Raw genomic sequence first — 18,230 nt, forward strand, 5'->3', positions numbered from 1 at the left:
TGGTGATGGACAGGGAGGCCTGGCATGCTGCAATTCATGGGGTAGCAAAGAGTCGGACACGACTGAGCGACTGAACTGAACTGAACTGAACTGATGTGCTATCTGATGATTTACTATCAATGCTTTAGAGTATGAAATCAACTGGTCTTAAGGAGAAAAGGAAAATAAAACATAACCTGAAATCCCAAAGTGACTAAGTGTGTTTAAAAATGTAACCCATTGTGCATGTTTACAAACAAGGCTTTCACATGTATGTTCAACAAGGAGGGAGAAATAGTGGGAAAAGACTTGGAATAAGAGTCAAAAGACTGAGGCTTAGGGCCCAACTCTGCCAATTGACTAGCCACGTGACCTTCAGCAAATCATTTAGTGTTGCTCTCCTTAGTCCCCTCTCTGAAAAACTATGTGTTAGCCTAGTTAATCTTGAAAAAGCCACACTTAATCTCCGTGTGTGTTAGTTGCTCAGTCATGTCTGACTCTTTGCAACCCCATGGATTATAGCTCGCCAGATTCCTCTGTCCATAGGATTCTCCAGGCAAGAATCCTGGAATGGGTTGTCATTTCCTTCTTCAAAACACCATGACATCATTGTCAATTTACTCAATTCTTAGTTCTATAGAGAAGTCTTGACATCAGAGGCCTTCTACAAATGAGTGCAGAATTTAACTAGAGAATCACGTCCCCAAAAATCTAGCATGAAGATACACTGCTATTTCAGGACATCTACATTCTATTAAAAATGAAACCAAACAGCTATTCTAACCAACAATTCCTAAGACAGAAAGGTCTAGGATACTAGCTATCATCACAATATTTTGCCTCCTTCCTGTAGTTGTGAATCACCATTTACATTCTTACTAAATTACCAAATTTCCTTCATATTCTTCTAAATGTAAAAGCTACTAATCTAACTCACTCTAAAATTAAATCTCAGGAAACTGTCTGCTGAAAATGCAACCAGAATTATCAATTTCATCCTGCAAAATAGTCTCATGGTGCAAAAGTAGAAATGAGACAACTGAAATTCTTTGCAAAGAAATATAAAATTATTTAGAACTTCTAAAAAGCTCTAGATAGCATACTCTAACACCTCAGAATTCAAATGAAAGGATTAAGTCAATAAAAGCTTATCAGTAAATAAATCAAAATCAATAAATAATCTTTTCTCCTTATGAACATCTGGACATTATCATTAGAAGAACTACTTCCAAATTCCAAAATAATACTCCTTTGAAATGAAAACAACTAAAATGTAATTTAATTATTTGCTAACTGAAGCATGAGACAAGTGAGATATTTGTAAGGATTACCCTAAAAAGAAGCTTAACAACAGATTTGGCACGTAAGCAGCACATCTTTTATAAAATATCCCAATCTATTTAACAAGAGAAATTTCATTAAACAACTATTTGTTAATTTTGCTTTCTGATATGGATGAACAAAGACTTTTTTAGTAAATATTAATATCTTATCTTTGAAAATGCAGTCATGGGTGAGGGAAGAGAAGATGATAATGTTTATTTTAAGAAATTCAATTGTTACAGAGATTTTTCTCACTGGCAGATTCCAAGGTTCTCTACATCTCTTTAAAGCTTCTGACAGTATATCCTGCCTGGAAATTCTATCTAAAATTGAAGTTAAAGACTCCAAAATGGAATTCTAATAAATGGTATCTACAGGACATTCTAAGACCTTCAAGAACAAGAACATTTGAATATAGCTAGTGTGGGAAATGCAGCTCAGGCATTGGACTACATGGTCAGTGGTACTACCCTATCATGACCTTGTATAGGAGTACTAAGTAAGCTGTTAGATACTATATTTTAGGAACCACTTTACAACCCACTGCCTGGGCCCCACCCATCTGTGAGCCTCCTGTGTATACATATATACTTTGAACATTTGTGAGCACCTAAACCGTGCCAGGCATTGTTAACATAAAGAATACTAGGACACAGTTTCTGCCCTCAAGAAAGTCTCGGTTAATGGAGGATAATAATTATAAGACAATGTAATAAATATAATGATGTCAGAAATCACAACTAAAGTTATTAATTTAGCTTGTGGTCTAAGTAAACACTTCCTGGGAGAGACAATACCTAAAAAGAGATTTAAAATAGAGAAAGTAATCAAGAAAGGGCTAGTTAGACAAAGGATGTGATGAGATTCAAGACGGTAAAGTAGAAACTAATAAGCAAAAGAAGAGGCAAGGGAATAGCTCTTCTTGCTGTGTGGAACCAAAGCAAGTCAGTGTATTGCTGAATAAGTAATTCATAAATTATGAGGTAAGGAAAGGAGAAAATAAAATTGGTGAAACAGATCATACACAGAGCCTAGTATATGACATAACAGATCTCGTCCTGTAGCCCAGGGATTTTCCAACTAGTCCAGAGACCAAACTATTGTTTTCCAATAGAAAGCTGCTGTGAGATATCAACACATTATTTTTTTTAAAAAAAAGAAAAGGAAACAGTGTACAAAAACAGAGCTGGGATTTCCCTGGCTGTCCAGTGGTTAAGACCTCACTTTCCAATACAGGAGATACGTGTTCAATCCTGGTCAGAGTGCTAAGATCCCACATGCCTTATGGCCAAAAACCCAAAACATAGAACAGAAGCAGTATTGTTACAAATTCAATAAAGACTTTAAAAATGGTCCACATCAAATTAAAAAACAAAACTTAAAAAAAAAAAAAAAAGCTGAAGCGGTGTGAGGGTGTTTCTATGTTTAGCCTCTACATTGCAAGTCCAGTTTGAAAATCACAGTGATGGTGACCGAAGCTAGGGAGTGCTACAAAGATCTACTCTCCCGATACATCGCCCTGATGGATGGCTTAGAGAATGGCCTTGAGCAGGATGAGATGGAAGGCAGAGATGCCAGTTAAGAACAGGTGGCAAGAGTCACAGCAAGAGATGCCCACCTGAGCTAATGCCATGGTAACAGAATGGGAGAAAGCTTTGAGGACCACCAGAAGGCAGAAGGCCTTGGTGAAGCTAAACTAGCTGCACATATGGTGGTCATCTGGTCCCAGTTGGCAATACTGCTTAATACCAACTGGCACTGGTTTCTAATAGAGAGATTAACTCACTAATCAATTTCCAGCAGGAAGACCTGTCATCCATATGTACTATGTAGTAGCTTACTGAATATTTCCAATCAACCTTCCCAACTATCCAATGCTTAGCTTCTTCAACAGCAGCTATTCTCATGGTCAATATTTCAACAATCAATAAAACTGGTAGGATTTTTTTTCTCTTAAAAAGAAAACAGAAAACTATATCCTGCTCTAAGACATTTCTGCAGGAGAAAACATTACAATCAAAGCAGCTTAAAAGAAAAACTCTAAAATTAGCATATACTATTCCATCTCCCTAATTTATTTTATTTTATATTACCTTTCAAGGCATTGCTGGAAAAAAGCTGTCAGCTGCTGCAAAATGACTGGCCAGCAATCAGGTCTGTGCTCAAGAACAGTGATCAAAGGCTGAGGATGGTTTCTGAAAAACACACAAAGTCACACTGGAAGCTGTCATTTCAGGATACACATTTTTAATATCCAAATATAACATGAGAAAAAGCCACTGCCATCTAGAAACTTTTTTTCCAGGATTCATAATTGTCCCGGAATCCTCATTTGCTGCATTTGTTGCAGAGTTGGCTCATTAGAACTATTTTTTTTTATCTGTTTTCCAGAAAAAAGAACCTGAGTCTTAGAGACCCAAATTTGACAGCAGTCTCTGTTATCTAATAGCTCTATGACTTTGGCCAAGCTCCTCAATCCAGTAGCTCTCTCATTATCCACTCCCTTGATTCCCTCATTCTTGGAAATCTCTTCCTGTTGATGAATCTCTTTCCAGACCTGAAAGATCTCATCTCCTCTAACACTGTCCCAACCTATAAGCACCATCTCTCTGTCTCTGCAGAGCTTCACTGGTGGCTCAGCGGTAAAGAATACACCTGTGAAGCAGGAAACGTGGGCTTGATCCCCGGTCAGAAAGATTCCCTGGTAAAGGGGATGGCAACCCACTCCAGTATTCTTGCCTGGGAAATTCCATGGACAGAGAAGCCTGGCAGGCTACAGTCCATGCGGTCGCAAAGAGTCCGACACAAATGAGCAATTAAACAACAACTCTGTCTCTGTTTCCATTTACCCCCATTCTTCTCAATATATAGTTCTGTGTTCCCCTAATATACTTTAGGTAAGGAAAAAGAAAATATTTCTCCCATCTCAAATAACAAACTCTGCAAATTATAAATTCTGAAAATTTCTGTTGAACAAGGACAAATCTTTTTATCTGGGCTCCATCAATCAAGATACCAAAAAGACTATATAAGAGATCTGAAATGTGAAGGATTCTCAAATAATGGGGTTAAAAAAAGAAAAGGAAAAAAGACAAACAAATTATTCTAAGTAGTACGAAAAAGTCTACTGGAAATTGTAAATTCATTAGCTCTTTAAACTACGAAGTACTACACAAAGAATTTTCAGTTATTAGTGATGTGGCTTTTCCTCCAAGAAAAACATTTTTAATTAAAAATGCTACTTATTTTTTAATGAAGTATAGCTGACTTACAATATTGTGTTAGTTTCAGGTATACAAAAAATGATTCAGTTATACCTAGATACATATATACAAATTCTTTTTTTATTCTTTTCCATTATAGGTTATTATAAGATATTGAACATAGTTCCCTGTGCTATTCAGTAAATCCTATTGTTTATCTACTTTATATATAGTAATATGCACCTATTAATCCCATACTCCCAATTTATGCCTCCCTTATCCTTTATTTGTCAACCAGTTTGTTTTCTATGTCTGTGAGAATATTTTTGTTTTGTAAATAAGTTCATTTGTACTATTTTTTAGATTTCACATATAAGTGATATCATATAACATGTGTCTTTCTGACTTCATTTATATAATAATCTCTAGGTTGATCAATGATGCTGCAAATGGTATTATTTCATTCTTTTTTTATTGTTTTTAACTTTTTATCTTACATTGCAGAATAGTTTATTAAGAATATTTTGGTAGTTTCAGGTATACAGCAAAGTGATTCAATTATATATATATACACATGTGTCTATTTTCTCAAAAATTTTTAAAAAATTTAAAATGCTATTTGAAAAAAATTCACACTATATAGATGCATCTATCTTTTTTACATAAAAAGAATTATATACATAATTTTAATTCAATAATACAGCACTAGCAATGTTTATAAAAAAGGAAAGAAAAAGATGAGACCATCAGTCACACTCAAATGATTTTTTAAAACTGCCTTCTTGGTGGTTCTCAAAATGTGATCGCCTTCCCAGCAATATCAGCATCACCTGGGAACTTGTTAGAAATGAAAATAAATTCTCAGGCCTCAGCCAGACCTAAGAAATAGCTCCCCAGACAATTCTGATGCACTGCTATAAAGCAGTGGTACTCAGCCCAGTTGTGAGTTAGATTCATCTGTGGAGCTCTTTTTAAAATATGAGTGCCCAGGCTTCAATTATACTGGGGTTGCTAGGAGTGGAGCCCATGCATTAGTAATTTTTAAAAATTCTTCTAGCAGTTTTGATGTGTTGCCAGAGTTGAAAATTGGTACAAGTTAAAAACCACATAAGAGGAAGGTTTGTAGTTGGGAAGTTTTCTGATTTTTTTTTTCTCTCTCTTAAACAGAAAATTATGGCAGATACGTCACACTGAAACACTCATGTTAAACACTTCTCTGACACTACTACACAGTTTCTGGGTATTATAACACCATCTCTCTATTCTCTCCTCAACCTCACCTAATCTATCAGCCACTAACTTCAAATGCTGGCAAGCTCCTGTTTGTTAAAGCACAGGCTATTTCTGAGTGAACAGATTACTGCCATTGCTAAAGGACTGCTCCAAGCAACTCTTTATGCCAAAACTTAAAAATCCTATCAAAATCACATTTCCGAATTCCAAACTCCTTGGCAGTTAATCCTATCTAGAATCTCCTTCTACCCTAGTTGTTACAGATATTAAGAAAATAAATGCTACAAATCCTAAAAGCCTCTCAGGTATGTCACATCATCTGAATTTCTTAGATTACAAATTCAGCAGGTCATGTTCAAGCAAATATGAATAAAAAGGAAAGAACAGCGACTGTAATTAATTTTAGCTATGGGTTTTCCTTCTGACAAGCACCATGCTGAAATGAAGAGCGTCAGATATGACCACCCACTAGTCCTCCAGCTAATGGTGGCATTTATGATATTTAAGAAGAAAATCCAACAAGATACTATAGTTTCTGTATGATCATAAAACACTTAAGTGCTTTTCAATACTGTTCCCTTATGTCACCTCCTACCCCTTTTCACTTCTCAGGTTTCCTCCTCCAAAAAACTGTTAGGAATCTACCTCCTTTTCAGAGACTCACAGACTTAGACAAAAACTTATGGTTGCTGGGTGGAAGGAAGTGGGGAAGGGATAGTCAGGGAGTTTGGGATGGACATGTACACACTCCTGCATTTAAAATGGATAATCAACATGTGGTACAGCACATGGAACTCTGCTCAATGTTATGTGGCAACCTGGATGGGAGGGGAGTTAGGAGTAAAATGGATACGTAGGTATGGCTGAGTCCCTTTGATGTTCACCTCAAATTATCACAACATTGTTTGTTAACTGACTATACCCCAACAAAATAAAAAGGTTAAAAAAAATTTTTTTTTAATCTCTCTCTTTTAAAAACTATAAAGAATGTGTCTCCTTTTAAAAATAGTTTTGTCCAAATTATTATCAACAGAAGTAAAAATCAGTAATTTAAATTAGATTAGAAACGATGCATATATCAGCAAACAACTCTATCATACTTTATTAATAGCTTCTACTTTATTGGAATTGTGGGACCCATTGTAACTTTGTTGTATGACTAACTTTGTTGGAGGCTCATTCTGCTAGCTTTTGGGTTCAGCAAATTCTATTCAATATCTCAGGCTTAAACTCTAAAGACGAGATTATGTAGAATAGAGAATAGGGATTATCCAAATTAATTACTGACTGTGTTGCTGTTTAGTCACTAAGTGTGTCTAACTCTTTTGCAACCCCCTGGACTGTAGTTTGCCAGGCTCCTCAGTCCATGAGATTTCCCAGACAAGAATACTGGAGTGAGTTGACATTTCCTCCTTCAGGGGATCTTCCCAGCTCAGGGATCAAACCCCCATCTCCTGCATTGGCAGGCGGATTCTGTACCACTGAGCCACCAGGGAAGCCAAATTTCTGATTAATTATGTCAGATCCGAATGAAAATCTGTAGGAATAATATATAATATTGATACCAAGAAATTAAAAACCTTGACAGACGAAAGGAAGTCCAAATTAAAAACACTGAATATTACTGCTGATTAACAATGATTACCATTATACTATTTCAACTTGGTACAACTAAGCTAAAATCAATTATAATTGCCAAAATTCTGTTTTAATACTTTGAATATAATGAAGAAAACAGCTAAGTTTTCCCTTGTGAATCACTACAATGGCATGTGAATGCATCTATAAAATAATACATAAAGCTTTACGGTTTATAGAATGGACATAGTTTTTAATTCTATCTACTTTATTGTGCAGTTGCCATACATAAAGTTTTCTCAGTCTGGCTCTACTGACATTTGGGGTCAGATTATTCTTTGGCTCAGGGGTTGTTCAATATACCATGGGGTATTCAGTGGCATTTTTGGCCTCTACCCACTAGATGTTAATAGCATTCAGTCTACTTACAGGACAATCAAAAATGTCTCTAGACATTACCAATTGTCCCCTGGGGCCACAATTGCCCCTGGTTAAGAACCACTGAACTAGGTAAAATGGCAAGCACTGTGCAAAGTACAAAACTAACTCAAACATGGTACTGCTGCTGCTGCTGCTAAGTCGCTTCAGTCGTGTCCAACTCTGTGCGACCCCATAGACGGCAGCCCACCAGGCTCCCCCATCCCTGGGATTCTCCAGGCAAGAACACTGGAGTGGGTTGCCATTTCCTTCTCCAATGCATGAAAGTGAAAAGTGAAATTGCTCAGTCGTGTCCGACTCTTAGTGACCTCATGGACTGCAGCCCACCAGGCTCCTCCGTTCATGGGATTTTCCAGGCAAGAGTACTGGAGTGGGGTGCCACTGCCTTCTCCAAAACATGGTACTAGCCCTGAGCTATTCAAAAAGACAAACATTCCACCATTATCCTTCTTTACTAAGCCAAAAGCAATCAATCAATCATGTCCAAAATTTGAAGTTTCTTATGGAAATATAGTCATCCAATAATAACATTAGGTGCACAAAGGTAACAGTACAGTAGAAAATAGAAGACTTAAAATGGAAAGCAAATGTACAATTATTCCTTGCAAAAAACAGAAGCATGTTCCAAAATAAACAAACAGAATTAAATATTATGCATGATAATCTGGGTATGATAGAAAATAATGTTAATTTCCTATTTAAAATACTATAATTAGTACATTTAAAATGTCCTAAGGCTAAGTATAGTTCACTCTTCATATAGTCAAGAAATGATTCTTAAATTTATAGATTATTCAAGATTTTTCTTTCCTTTCTTCTCACTGCTTATTAGCCATTCCATTTCCTCCAAGTACCTCTGAGAAAGGCCAAGGTAAATCTACAATTCAAACTTCACTCGTCATTAGAACACTGTTGAGGAATAAAAAAATGTGATACAAAAGAACATCAAAACAAAACCTGGGTTATGCCTTAAAATGTCAATTATCCCCCAAACTAGTAGTCAAGTCATAAAGAGTAAGTTGGCTACAACACTTTATTCAAAATGATAGACAGGTCGAACATACAATCAACCTGATCACTTGTAAAGCTAACACTGGCAGACAATAAGCTCTATACAACTTTGAAAAGCAAACACAAATGTGGGGCACTGAAGTCATTGTTTACATAAGCAGTGCCTACATAGCATCATCCTAATCATTTACTGTTATGCTGCCACATCCACGTCTCAGAAACAAAAACTAGAAATGGAGAAGTGATATGAAATAGTGGAGGGAAAACACTGAATTAAAGGAAAGAATCAAGCATTCCAAATTCACCTTCTGTCTCTGCAACACACTGTGTGATCTCAGGCAAGAGAATTAACCTCTCTTGCTTGGGTAAGAGTTTCTTCAGCTGTAAAATGAGGAAACCAGACTAAGTACCTTCCAGGACTAAAGTTCTATAACCCAAGTCACCCATTAAAGCTCTAACCTTTGAACTGCTCAAGATCAGAGGTGGAACCAAAGCCTGTAAAGGCAGAAAGCAATAAAGATGACTCTCAACTATTAATAATTCTATGCCAAGTTTAAACAGCCCTAAGGCCAACATCTAATAAAACCTAAGGCCTCAAAACAGTGGTCTCTTATTTTTATCTCAAATAAATAAATCACCCTATATTTTTCATTTCAGAGAGAAATGCAGTACTGTATCCAGAATAAGCCCACAGAAAATTTCAAATCAGGATTTCCTAACTCTTAAGACATCCATCCAATAGGTTCTGCTTTCTTCTTAAAAGAGAATAACATTGTTTGTAAAGATTGAAGTCAATACAAAACAGGCAACCAGGTCACCCTTCATTGGCCTCTGGTGCCTCTAATTTCTCCTTCACTCTGTGGTATTTAATATTTCTGTTGTTTTCCTGCCACAGATGAATCAATTTGTTGTATGTTCTTTGGCACTTGCCCATTTCATAATTTGTAAATGTTTTAACTGCCATTTTAAGTAAAGCATTTAACACAGTACCTAACACAAAGAATACTTTGTAAATGTGGTTCTATTATGATTATCATGCAGATAAATTTGCTTCTTAAACTAGAGCATAAGCAGCTTGAAAGCTGGGTCTCTATCTTCTTACTTTTATGCTTCCCTTTCAGTGCCTAATGCACATTTTAAATAAATGTAACAAACACACACTTTTCCCAAAGCACCTTTTTAAACTCTCTGAGTGGATCATGAAAAACCAACATCACAACCCCTCTAAGTACAGTTTCAAAGTTAACAATGTTCACAGGAAAAAAAAAAGCACAGAGGAAGCAGGCAGAGTTCCTACCTAATACTTCAGGACTCCCTACCCTTTAATAACATTGTGATCTCAGGCAAGAGAATTAACCTCATCACACAGAGCAGTGCATGCATCTTAACAGACTGGAGTGCGGGAAGGAATAAATGAAAATTCGTGGTTCCACTAGACTAGCACAGAGACAACGATAAAATAAGGTATGTAACTAGATTCACCTTTCCAAGTATAAATGCATCAATCTTAATAGAAAAGAAGGAGTTAAAAAAAAAAAAAAGTAGGTTTGTGGTAGGCAAATCAAAAAGCAAAAGTTATTTGTAACCTTTAGGTCACCTCAACCTTTTTGCTACATCTCTAAGTGTAGGAAAGCTATGATTTGATTTATATCACAAAGTCAGCGATAGACACAGATTGCCTTTTCTGTGTGAGGAAACAATGCCTGCAGTCACCATGCATTTTCATGTATGCAGCTGTGACCCCGGCGCTTTCAGAAGCATAGCATAGCACTTACTACATCAAATATGCATTTTAAAGGCATTTCTCTACCTGCTCTGAATTTTGATTTGAAAATGTTGGTTAGAAGCCAAAGTAGGGTTAAAAAAAGAGGAAAAAAAAAAAAAGCTCTGCAGATTTTAAGATAAAAATGAATAAAAATTGATTCCACAATAAATATTACTATAAAAAAAGAAAAATTAAATGATAATAGTGAATCCTTATCTATCCTACGGAGTCTTAAGACAAATGCATTTCATCCATGCCAGAAAAAGAAGACTTGGAACAAAAAAAAATTTAATTTTGACATTTTTTATTAATTTCCTTTTTTCTTTGGATCTATAACGCAGATAGGGAGAAGATAAGATTTCTTCGAAAAGAGACTTCATATTACAATGGTTCTGCCCTCAGAGTGAACCTTTCCCATGACTCCTATTTTGAGAGGCAGGGTTTTAACACAAAGATGTCTGCCAATGTCAGAAGGCTAGAACTATTTTAGGTACTAGTTGGTGGCCAGGGGAAACATACAGACACACAGGGGTTCAAAACATCTATTATTAAATTACATCCTTGATTGGGAAAGAAAAGAAACTAGAGATAAGATAAATAGGCTAATAAGGCAAAAATCAAGATACCTTGTGCTCTTAAAGACACTTACCAGCAAGTCACCATACAATTTTTAAATTAAGCATGTGCACTTAGCAGAATTTATAAAATATTTCCTGGTGGCAACCACTAACTGGAAGATAGTGTATGTACAAATTATTCTTTAGGTCTGATTTTTAAACACCAAGTGTAAATCCCAGGTGACTGGAACCATGAACTGTGAACAAAGACTCCCCTGGGTGAGAAAGATGAGGGAAAAGAAGTGAAAACGGAAGCAAAACATGCAGTTTGACAGTAAGAATCAAGTCATATATGATGTCCACATCTAAAGCTTATCTGTATCTCCACTGCCATTAGTAAATCTGAAAGGAGTGGTAGAGTTGGGAAATTACCATTTTGAAATTATCTCAGTGAAAATTAATAGGGAGGGGGGAGCTGTGAGTTTAATGAGGAACACGATATATTCATGGTCTCATAGCATCTTCTCCACAGACTGCTTATTAGTTACAAGAAGAAGATGGTAACTACACAGTAGATAAACCAGATATTACCTTGATAGGGTAAGGAAAATTCAAATCACCAATGAAAGGCAAGATGGACATCAGTGTCTCCAGACGAGATGTCCTGAGAAAGGCACAGCAACACTTTCACAGTATTTGAAAATGTCAACGTCATAAAAGATAAAGGATGAGATAATTCCAAGTTTTAAAAGACTAAAAAGATATGACAGTTAAAGGCAACATCTGATCCTAAACTGGAGCCCGTACACTAAAAATAAAAAGGAAAGAGGTATGAAAGGACGTTATTAAGCCAAATGGCAAAACTAGGATATGGATTACAGGTAAAAGTGTTAAATGAACATTAAATTTTCTTGATTTGATAACTACTCTGGTTATATAGAGAATATCCTTGTTCTTAGAAAACATACCCTACTGAATATGTACAATCTACTCTCCAACAGTTTTTAATTCTATAGAGAGAAGGATAATGAGAATGTGGAAAATCAGTGAATTGGGGTAAATGCCAGATGGAAATTTTCTGTACTATTCTTGCACCTTTTCTGAAACTTTAAAATTCTTTCAAAGTAAGTTTAAAAAATAAAACTTTCAATGACTTCCCACTACTCTTTAAAGAAAACCCAAAGTCTCTACCATGGCTAGCATCTTCCAGGTCATGCCTAACTCTTCCGAGCCTCTGTCTTGGCCTCTTCCTCCCTTAAACACTAAGCTCCAGGCACCCCACCTCCTGTCAGTTCCTCTAGCGCACCAGGCCCTCACAAAGCAGCAGCTAAGCACACGCTTTTCCCTAGATCTGAGATGCTCTGCACTCTTTGCACAGCCAATTCCATCTCACCCGCCAAAATGGAAAGAAGAGACAATGCAAAAAGAGTTTAATGCTAAGAAGTGACTTTCACTTTGCAGGGGGAAAAAAGGGATGAACCACAAAGTACTTCAACCTTCAGGACACACATCTTTAAGATCTCAAAATTAACTCTACATCTAAATAAACTCATAACACTACACAAACAGATATGCAAATACTGACAGAATAAATAACTTTCATCTACTCAGGGTATAATCATCCATTGCTATTGGCCTAATCACCCATTTCAGAGCATACCATCTGCCCAAAACATTTAATATTCCCTTATTTCAGAAAGTACAGCTTGATGTTGATCAGACCAACTCCTTCCATAAACAAGATTCTCAACATGTGATATTTGTGCATGTCAGCCACTGTCTGGCACATCAGAATAACGCACAAATTCTGGAACAAGCAGTTACCGCTCATGAATTCACAGCTATTTCCTCACTTCAGCTGAGGGAAGAGAGATCTTAAAAAGACTGCCATAATGTGAATACATAGAGGAAAAATTAAAAGCAAGAGTACATGATAAAATTTTAAGAGAAAAAAATGGCATATTAGAAAGAAAATGAGCCTCTCATAATTAATGAATCTTAAAATTTTAGTTTGGGCTTCCTTGGTAGCTCAGTGGTAAAAACTCACTTGCCAATGCACAGGTTCAATCCCTGGGTGGGAAGGATCCCCTGGAGGAGGAAATTGCAACCCACTCCACTGTTCTCACCTAGGAAATCTCGTGCACAGAGGAGCCTGGTGAGCTACAGTCCATGGATTCGCAAAAGAATCAGATGTAACTTAGTGACTAAACAATAACAACAACAACAAAATTTAGTCATTCTTTCTTATAATCAAAATATCAGGCAAATGCTGGTTCTCTGCTGCACTTCCTGTATGGTCAATGTGATAGAGCACTGCTGCTGCTGTTGCTGCTAAGTCGCTTCAGTCGGGTCCGACTCTGCAACCCCATAGATGGCAGCCTACTAGGCTCCTCTGTCCCTGGGATTCTCCAGGCAAGAACACTGGAGTGGGTTGCCATTTCCTTCTCCAATGTATGAAAGTGAAAAGTGAAAGTGAAGTTGCTCAGTCCTGCCCGACTCTTAGCAACTCCATGGACTGCAGCCTACCAGGCTCCTCCGCCCATGGGATTTTCCAGGCAAGAGCACTGGAGTAAAATAACTTAAAGATAAGTGTTTATAACAAAGTGGAGTTCAAGCTAACAAGAAGAAAATTTAGACCAAACAAAAAATGGAAGGGGAAAAATAAGCCTGAAATAGAGGATATCTTAGTGGTCATCTTTCATGTTTTTTAAGTGATTAAACTAAAAATTGTTCACAGATTAAAAAAAGCAGGGGGGTGGTTAAAGTTTTTGAAAACAGTTAAATGTCTAAAGCAGAGGTCACAAACGATTGCCCTTGGATTGCATCTTGTGAGCAGATGTGTTCGGTCTGCCGACTCTGTATTTTGAAAAATTGGAATTGTTTTCCAACATTTATTAGTCAGAATATTTCATATAAAATGTTATTAATATTGAAGGATCTGAAGGTCTGGCAACAACAAAGCCCTGTGCCTAACTGCAACAACTGGCCAGCAGTTCTCAATCCAACTGCCACACTAGTAACAATCCAGGAAGCTTTGAAAATTACCAGCGCTTGAGGCTGACCCCTACTCATTCTCGGGAGAGCCCAGGCACTACAGTTAAAAGTTCCTCAGAGAACTCTAACAGTGCAACTAGAATTGATACTCCTGGGCCTAGAGTAAAACTTGCATATTCTCTTTGTTTAATCACAGTAGCCAATTGTGCTCTATTGCTCTTCCAATTTATCCCCATTCTAAAAGGCCCTGGGAATTGAAACTCTATTTAAATATCCTCCTTTAATCTTGTTTAAGTCACAAAACTATAGAAGGGTTCAGTTAAACAAAATGAACTTTACTCACTATACACACTCTAATCTGATGTATCTCAAAGCATGGTGGGTAAATAGATCATCTGTGTACCCAAATTTCTTCTTAAAGTGTATGCTCCAGACATATACATGAAAAACGATGAACTCCTTCCACACGAAAACACTGAAAACCATCACTGGTTTGTAGAATGGTGCTGAGGATTCAAGGGATTAGAGCTGATAGACAGAGTGCCTGAAGAACTATGGATGGAGGTTTGTTACATTGTACAAGAGGTGGTGATCAAAACCAACCCCAAGAAAAAGAAATGCAAAAAGGCAAAATGGCTGTCTGAGGAGGCCTTAAAAATAGCTGAGAAAAGAAGAGAAGCAAAAGGCAAAGGAGAAAAGGAAAGATATACCCATTTGAATGCCGAGTTCCAAAGAATAGCAAGGAGAGATAAGAAAGCCTTCCTCAGCAATCAGTGCAAAGAAATAGAGGAAAACAATAGAATGGGAAAGACTAGAGATCTCTTCAAGAAAATTAGAGATACCAAGGGAACATTTCATGCAAAGATGGGCTCAATAAAGGACAGAAACGGTATGGCCCTAACAGAAGCAGAAGATATTAAGAGGTGGCAAGAATACACAGAGGAACTGTACAAAACAGATCTTCATGACCCAGATAATCATGATGATGTGATCACTGACCTAGAGCCAGACATCCTGGAATGTGAAGTCAAGTGGGCCTTAGGAAGCATCACTATGAACAAAGCTAGTGGAGGTGATGCAATTCCAGCTGCGCTATTTCAAATCCTAAAAGATGATGCTATGAAAGTGCTGCACTCAATATGCCAGCACATTTGGAAAACTTGGCAGTGGCCACAGGACTGGAAAAGGTCACTTTTAATTCCAATCCCAAAGAAAGGCAATGTCAAAGAATATTCAAATTACTGTACAATTGCACTCTTCTCACACGCTAACAAGGTAATGCTCAAAAGTCTCCAAGTGAGGCTTCAATAGTACGTGAACTGAGAACTTCCTGATGTTCAAGCTGGATATAGAAAAGGCAGAGGAACCAGAGACCAAATTGACAACATCTGTTGAATCATAGAAAAAGCAAGAGAGTTCCAGAAAAATATCTACTTCTGCTTCATTGACTATGCTAAAGCCTTTGACTGTGTGTATCACAACAAACTGTGGAAAATTCTTCAAGAGATGAGACTACCAGACCTGACCTTTCTCTTGAGAAATATGTATGCAGGTGAGGAAGCAACAGTTAGAACCGGACATGGAACAACAGACCGGTTCCAAATTGGGAAAAGAGTACCTCAAGGATATATATTGTCACTCTGCTTATTTAACTTATATGCAGAGTATATCATGTGAAATATCACGATGGATAAAGCACAAGCCAGAATCAAGACTGCCGGGGAAAATATCAATAACCTCAGATATGCAGATGACACCACCCTTATGGCAGAAAGTAAAGAACTAAAGAGCCATGGCAAATAGACTGGGGAAACAATGGAAACAGTGACAGACTTTATTTCGGGGGGCTCTAAAATCAGGCTATGTTTTTTCCAGTGGTCATGTATGGATGTGAGAGTTGGACTGTGAAGAAAGTTGAGCGCTAAAGAATTGATGCTTTTGAACTGTGTGGTGTTGGAGAAGACTCTTGAGAGTCCCTTGGAGACTTGGACTTGGAGAGTCCCAAGGAGATCCAACCAGTCCATCCTAAAGGAGATCAGTCCTGGGTGTTTATTGGAAGGACTGATGCTGAAGCTGAAGCTCCAGTACTTTGGCCACCTCATGCAAAGAGTTGACTCATTAGAAAAGCCCCTGATGCTGGAAGGGATTGGGGGCAGGAGGAGAAGGAAAGGACAGAGGATGAGATGGCTGGATGGCATCACCGACTCGATGGACATGAGTTTGGGTAAACTCCGGGAGCTGGTGATGGACAGGGAGGCCTGGCGTGCTATGATTCATGGGGTCACAAAGAGTCGGACACAACTGAGCGATTGAACTGAACTGAAAATCACTTCAGCCATGAAATTAAAACACGCTTACTCCTTGGAAGAAAAGCTATGACAAACCTAGACAGCATATTAAAAAGCAGAGACATTGCCAACAAAGCTATGGCTTTTCCAGGAGTCATGTATGGATGTGACAGTTGGACTATAAAGAAAGCTGAGTGCTGAAGAATTGATGCTTTTGAACTGTGATATCGGGAAAGACAGGGAAGCCTGGAGTGCTGCAGTCCATGGGGTCGCAAAGAGCTGGACACGACTGAGTTACTGGACTGAACTGACCCAGGAGAAATACCAAACACCCAAAGGTTTGTGCTTCGTTACTTCTGCACCCAAATGTTTATCACAGCATTATTTACAAGATCCAAGATATGGGAACACCCCAAGTCTCACTGATGGATGTACGGACAAAGAAGATGAGGTATATATGCACAATGGAATACTACTGAGCCATAAAAGAGATGAAATCCTGCCATTCACAACACATGGATGGACACTGAGCGTAATATGCTAAGTGAAATAAGTCTGACAGAGAAAAACAAATACCATATGATTTCACTCACATTTGGAATATTAAAAATAAACAAACAAACCAAGCAAAAACAAACACATAGATACAGAGAACAGGTTAAGTGATTACCAGAGGGGAAGAGGAGTTGGGGGAGGGCAAAATGGATAAATGAGGTCAACTTTATGGTAACAGATGGAAACTAAACATTTGGTAGTAAGCATGCTGTAGCGTATATGGAAGTCAAAATATAAGGTTGTACACATGAAACAGGAATACAAACTAATATTTGCTCAATTTTTTTTAAGTTTTAATAAAAAATAAGATGACCAATATTCTGTTTTACTATACTGCAAGTTAATCAGCTATTAGGACAAAAAGAAAATCCAACAGTATACTAGCAGAGTCCTTAATACCATAAAATTATAGTTGAGTTTCCTGCCTAGAAAGCTTACAATTACTTGTCATACTACTTCCATTTTAGATCAAACCTACAACATAACCAAGGAAAACCTTTCAGTGGAGTTCTAAGCTCCTCATACCCTTTTTATGTTTTCACACACAGCTCATCAGTTTCCTCTCTAAGGCTGGATGATATTGCTCACCAACATGTGGCATACAAGATTCTAAAACAGCATGACAATTTTATGATTGACTCAGGTAATCATAGCTCTCCTGAGGGAAATCTGCTCTTCAGGCTCACCTCTCCCGCGTTTCTGCCATCCACAATCCCCCGTGGAGGAACCTCAGGCTCTTACACACTCAATTACACTCTACTGATTTATAGTGCCAAACAGCCATTCACATGAGGGCCCTCCATAAACATTACTGGATTATGCCAACTCAAGTGATTGATTCTGGACCTCTTAATGTGCCACCACTCTACACACAATCCTTATATATCCAGTATGATTTCAGTTCTTCAAACGAGGCTTCCGATCCACACCTTGCATCTAGAGTCTTCTAAGAACAAGCCTACGGCTAAAAGAGCCAACTACTGGAGAAAATAAACTATAAATAGAAAGCAGGTGAAACATTACAGGTAACAAAGTTTAGCACTCACTCACAGGGAGCACAATCAGTGTGAACATCTAATTATTCTGAATGACTAAAAATGTCCTTACATCATCATCAAAAATACTAAGGTGGCTATGATCCACCTGGAAAATCTCACCAGAATGGAAGCTCTGATTCAGGTAGTCTGAGATGGGGTCCGAGATTCCACATTCCTAACAAGCTCCCAGGAACTGCTAATGCTGCTCAGAGCTCTGCTCCTTAAAGTCTGGTAGGGAAACAGCAGTATCAGCACCACCTGGGAGCTTG

General features: G+C 37.6%; 1 protein-coding gene across 1 annotated transcript in view; it reads right to left on the reverse strand.

Moving 5' to 3' along the window:
• The window catches only part of FOCAD (focadhesin), a 294,818-nt gene that overhangs the window by 218,969 nt on the left and 57,619 nt on the right, over nt 1-18,230 (reverse strand). Inside the window, exon 6 of the mRNA XM_040238382.1 lies at nt 3,396-3,497. Within this exon, the coding sequence (XP_040094316.1) occupies nt 3,396-3,497 (102 nt within the window). The remainder of the gene's footprint in view (nt 1-3,395; nt 3,498-18,230) is intronic.

This window comes from Oryx dammah, unplaced genomic scaffold (assembly GCF_014754425.2).
Source record: "Oryx dammah isolate SB20612 unplaced genomic scaffold, SCBI_Odam_1.1 HiC_scaffold_1, whole genome shotgun sequence".
Taxonomy (NCBI): domain Eukaryota; kingdom Metazoa; phylum Chordata; class Mammalia; order Artiodactyla; family Bovidae; genus Oryx; species Oryx dammah.